The sequence below is a fragment of the Triticum aestivum genome, chromosome 5B (genome assembly GCF_018294505.1).
Source record: "Triticum aestivum cultivar Chinese Spring chromosome 5B, IWGSC CS RefSeq v2.1, whole genome shotgun sequence".
Taxonomy (NCBI): Eukaryota; Viridiplantae; Streptophyta; class Magnoliopsida; order Poales; family Poaceae; genus Triticum; species Triticum aestivum.
This window is the reverse complement of record NC_057807.1, coordinates 340,539,833-340,544,954: the sequence shown is the minus strand read 5'-3', so window position 1 is coordinate 340,544,954 and position 5,122 is coordinate 340,539,833. Positions and strand designations below refer to the sequence as shown.

The following is a 5,122-nucleotide window of genomic DNA, read 5'->3' as shown; positions in this document are numbered from 1 at the left end:
CTACTACTAATCATCCTGTAAGAAGATAAAAGATCATGGTTTAGATGTTGCTGTTTTTTTCTTGAGGTGTAGATGTCACTATTTTCAGTATAGTGATGAAGCATATTTGTACTTTAACATATTTTATACAGACCTGCAAAAATTAACACAGCTTCTTATCTTCAAATAGGACTTACTGCCCGAACCGGCTTGCTTATCTTTTACTCTTCTACTCCCTCTGTCCCATAATATAAGAGTGTTTTTTTACACTACTCTAGTGTCAAAAACGTTCTTATATTATAGGACGAAGGGAGTACGATCTAGTTAAGTTAAGCAGTGTTTTTTTTAAGTGACTAGAACTTCTATCGGAGAAGGTACAGAAACAAAGAGTTATAACACACTCTTGAATGCATTAGGAGCAGAAAACAGTAAGCAACGTGCAAAACAACGGAATGCTATCACATACTCATGGTCATTCCACTATCACAGGGAAAATAAGTGAAGGTGAGAAAATAACACTAGGACCGCATCCAGATGGATGGAGTCAGCATACAAAAGTGACAAAGCATATTCATGTATTAGGACCTCGTATTTGCAGGTAATCTTGCGTCAGGAGAGTGATTCTCCGGGTGGCTTTGTCTAAATCGCGATAAACTTCTCTCTGAACAAAATGATGGTTAAGTTGCATATCAGATCAGAAGATGGTTACAGTTCCAAGTTAATATGGATGCTGATCAGGTACTAGAGAATATGTACATCTTTTGTAAGCTTCTTCATACTAGTATATACGGCGATTACCCGCAACCCTATTCCAGATAAAACTTCATCTGATATGACTGAAACTAAACATTCCAGTGTGTACGGTCTTAGCTGCAGGTTTCGGTGCTTCAGAAGTTCCAAACACATTCCAAAACCTTAGAGTCTCATCTGCTGCAACGGAGGCTACTGTGGAGCCATCAGGGCTCTGCAACAAACATAAAAGTACCAAGAAATCACGTTATCAACAGCATAAACAAGCAATCATCACTACCATATATACGGTGCCACAAGAGAGAGAAATAAATACCTGTGCCAAGCAGAGGACACGTGAAGTGTGGCCTTCGAGTTCGGCCAATTTGACCATCGACGGGTACTTCCATAATGTGAGTGGTCTCTGTACAAACCCGCAGGCGCTCAGGAGCTCCTTTTCATTCTTATTCCAGAGCAGTGCGCATACCTGGGCCCCAGTATCAACAGAATTCAGACATAGACCAGTGTGTGTGTTCCAGAATTTGATGCATCGATCATTTCCACCACCACCAGAAGCAAGTAAATTGCTCTGGAATGGACACCAGGCAAGAGCCTTCACTGCAGACAAGTGGTCACTAAACCTATGGAGCCATCTATTGTGACCCAGAGATGGATTAGAAGACACCATTGATGCATCCCATATGTGCACCAGATTGTCGTTCCCACCACTCGCCAATTGCTGCAAAGATCCTGACCATCTCAACCCGCATACCTCTGCTTCATGCCCTCGGTATGTCTGAACCATATGGGATCTCATCCTGACATCATTGTTCACGATCTTGCCATCCATTCCACCGGTTGTCAGGATGCTACTGTTCCAAGCCAGTGAACCAACCCTTGAATCATGGACACCTCGGAGTGTTCTCAGCTGCAAATTTTATGAGATATATATTTGTATCAGTGTGAGCCAATTTGTTTACACTACAGTACAAGAAAAAAAAGTGTCAAGAGAACTAACCATACGATTAGAACTTGTATCCCAGAGCTGGATGTCAGAAGAGTTAAGGCCAACGGCAATATGTTGCCCCTCACAAGCCCAGCTGACACTAGTGATGGGACCATAGTCAGCGTCAACAGTCACAAGCTCAGAAGTAGAGCTATCAGATGCATTCCACAAGTACAAGGTATTCTCAAGGGCAACGGACACCACATTTTTGCTTCCCCAGTCCAGCACGTTAAGATAGTAATCATCAACCACTCCAGGGGCATCTAACGTCCTCTCAGCAAACTGAAAAAAGGAAGCAATCCAAGCATGATGTAACCAACAGAATAATGCTAGTTGTCTGAAGAACCAGAAGATCCACAAACAGCAAAGCAATTGGCATACCTGGGGAATCTTTCGGCGCTGTTTAGTAGGCTTGGTCTGACTGGAAGTCAGAGTTTCAAATAAAATCTGTGGCAGCATCCCTTCCGGTTCTGGTGGCTTGTTCCTGAAGGCAAGAATCCTGGTTCTGCTGCCCAGGAGTTTCTCAGCAAGAAGCCTCCTGTATGCTTCTTTAGCCGGTGATACCACAGCTTCATTTTCCTTTCCCTTCTTAGGTTCCGTAAGGAGGTAATATGCCATGTCCATGTCCATCGATGACCTATCTGGTATGAATCTGTCACCCTGCCATTATAGAAGACCCATAAATATATCAGGCATGTTTATTTCTTTAAATATTTCTTGTGAATTTAGGGAAGTTATGCACAAAGCTAAGGACCATTACACCATCTAGTATATTGCAGTGATGTGCTTGCTGGAAGTTGGCACATAAAAGTGTCATGGTTTAATTTATGATCCAAGGAAACAAGGAGTTCTGTACATGGCATGATACCGTAGGAGTTTACACAGAACATCATGAATAGTTATTTCATGGTATATGTCGCGGGCTATTTACTAAGAAGAATCAGCAACTATCAATGTATGCAGAAAATACATCAAATAAAAATACCACCAGTGCGAAAATAACAAACAGCCAATCCATGTTTAAAATGAAGGGCACATGATATAGCAATAACTGCAGTAAATCCAAACAATTGCATAGATAATGCAATTTTCTGAGCTACCAAACATAAACTGCAGGATAACTCCTTCGCAACCGTATGTACCGAATGAGGGCAATGCTCTTATTCGACGGATCAAGTGCTGAAAAAAGGAACGCTATGTAGGATAACCTTTCCATACAAATTCAATAGTATTGCTGATAATACGAATAACAATGAGACCTAGAAGGAAATATTACATTTTAAAGCCATAGAAGTGTGGACATCTTTAAATATTTATGAAACACAAAATGGGCTAGGAACAAATCAAGAAATCATGCTGACCTTTTAAAATAAAATCACAATGTCCTGAGATGCTTGTGTTTACAAAATTAGATATTTTTTACCGTTTCAGTTGTTTGTATGCTCTACCTTTTTGTGAAAATAAATAAAATTTATGAATAGCAACTTGCAGGACATGAATGATTATTCTTTTGTAAACAAATGTACCGAACTAGCTATCTATGGCCAATTTTTTTTCATCAAATAAACACTGGTATGCGTAGTACCCTATGATCAATTGATCTTACAATTTCAATAGGTTGTTGTTGGTAACATCAACAATAATGAGATCTAGAATGGAACATTGCAGTCCAAAGCCGGACAAGTTTATAAACCTTGAAAAATCGTTACAGAACACTGAATGGGGCTAACAAAATCTATGCAACAAATGAAGTGATTACGCCGAGCTTTAAAAAGGTGAAACCACAGTGTTTTGTGTTTCAACAAGTAGTCCTTTCAAACAAAAGCACTGAGCAGGAACCGTATGTATGAACACAGGTAGTTTGGCTCAAAAGGACGAACCATACTTCTTACAGATGCAGCACTAGTAAGACGACATGTTCATTCAGTTAGCACAATTTCCTGACAACATATCGTCAATGCTACCAATCAACAGCAGCCCCATAACAAAAGGGGATAAAAATTCGTTCCTTGAATTCAGAACTGCTAACTCGTCCATAGCTAGGGTGCGGTCACACATTTCCTGAAAACAATATTATTAAAGCAAGACAGCCTGGATTAGCCAGCAATCAAACCGTTAGACCTAGCAACATCAAGAACCACCAAATAATCAAGAACTGGAATACGGGGTAATATTTCTTCGGAAATTACCAAACATCCCGTTAATAACCCTAAGCGTGGCAAGGCAGGACGCAAGTACGGGCTCCTTTCAAGAACTAGCGAGCGCACGGCAACCATCAAGGGATTCAACAAGCGAAGGAGACAAGAACCGAGGTGGGGAGAAGCCAAGAAAAGGGGGTTTCCGGCGCGGCAACTCACGTAGCATTTGGTGGACGGGTTCTTGGAGTTGGTGCAGAGGGACGGCATGTACGGCGTCCTGGCGCCGGCCACCTCCAGAGGCGCCGACGGCCGCAGCCCGGGCCGGCGGCGCTTCGGCGGCCGGGACGAACTGGAGCCCGCCGCCTCCATGGAAGAGGGACAGCGAGGAATTCCCCCCTCCCGAAGGATCAGACAACCAGCAGCGCGGCGAGATCCAAGAATCGACCGAGGGAAATCGGAAGGTTCGAGCGTGCCGGAGTACGGGGGCGACCGATGTGAGTTGCGAGGAGGCACGGAGGATTTCGCCGCCAGAGGTTTTGGGAGGATTTGGGGTGTTCGGTGCTCGACGGATTTCCCCCCTTTTCTTCTCGACGGAAACGCCCGACGGATTTGGTTGGGGGTATTTTAGGAATAGAAACTTTGCGTGTCCCTCCCTCCGGGTTGAAGAGGACCCTAACGGCTAGTACGCTGACGGTGCTAGTACTATACTCCCTATTGAATTCCTTCTTTTTAGGGGCCCTATTCTGAATTCAACCATTCGATTTTTCATTTGTTCACTACATGATGGAGTAGCTCACAAGCTCAATTGCACGTACAAACTTAATTTTGATACTCCCTTCATTTTTTTCTACTTCATGTATAAGATTTATCTAAGTCAAATTACGCAAAGTTTGGCCAAATTTATATTAAAAATTATCAACACCTATAACATTAAACTTATTTAGTATGAAAATTAATTTTATGATGCATCCGACGATATTGATTTCGTCTTGTGAATGCTGATTTTTTTTCCAAAAAAAAGCTAGTCAAACTTTGTAAATAAGTGGACAAATTTATATGCAGATAAATGAAAAAAAATGGATGAAGCACACACTATGAGCATCTACAACCGCTTACACCAAATCCGGCCCCTCAAATGTCCATGGACGCACCAGACGCGTCCGTGGACAATGGTCGGTCACACCTCAATATTTTCGTTTTAACAAGCGGATACCTCCATTACAAATCCTCAGATCCATACATTACATGCAACGTGAAAACCTAATGTAAA

General features: G+C 42.2%; 1 protein-coding gene across 1 annotated transcript; it reads right to left on the bottom strand.

Moving 5' to 3' along the window:
• Window positions 1-432: 432 nt before the first annotated feature.
• LOC123111754 (cell division cycle 20.2, cofactor of APC complex) lies at window positions 433-4,510 on the bottom strand. Its single transcript, XM_044532611.1, has 5 exons — window positions 4,072-4,510; window positions 2,096-2,374; window positions 1,727-1,996; window positions 1,046-1,636; window positions 433-943 (listed from the first exon to the last, which is right to left on the bottom strand). Exons 1-5 carry the CDS (start codon window positions 4,219-4,221, stop codon window positions 803-805), a joined length of 1,431 nt encoding a protein of 476 aa, XP_044388546.1. The 5' UTR covers window positions 4,222-4,510; the 3' UTR covers window positions 433-802.
• Window positions 4,511-5,122: the final 612 nt, after the last annotated feature.

Bases quoted from the DNA above. Each gene is read 5' to 3' on its own strand.
- LOC123111754 (XM_044532611.1), bottom strand. From the start codon at position 4,221: ATGGAGGCGGCGGGCTCCAGTTCGTCCCGGCCGCCGAAGCGCCGCCGG. The intron at 2,375-4,071 runs GTGAGTTGCCGC...CTATAATGGCAG, and splicing joins ACCCGTCCACCAAATGCTAC to GGTGACAGATTCATACCAGA. The intron at 1,637-1,726 runs GTTAGTTCTCTT...TAAAATTTGCAG, and splicing joins ATACAAGTTCTAATCGTATG to CTGAGAACACTCCGAGGTGT.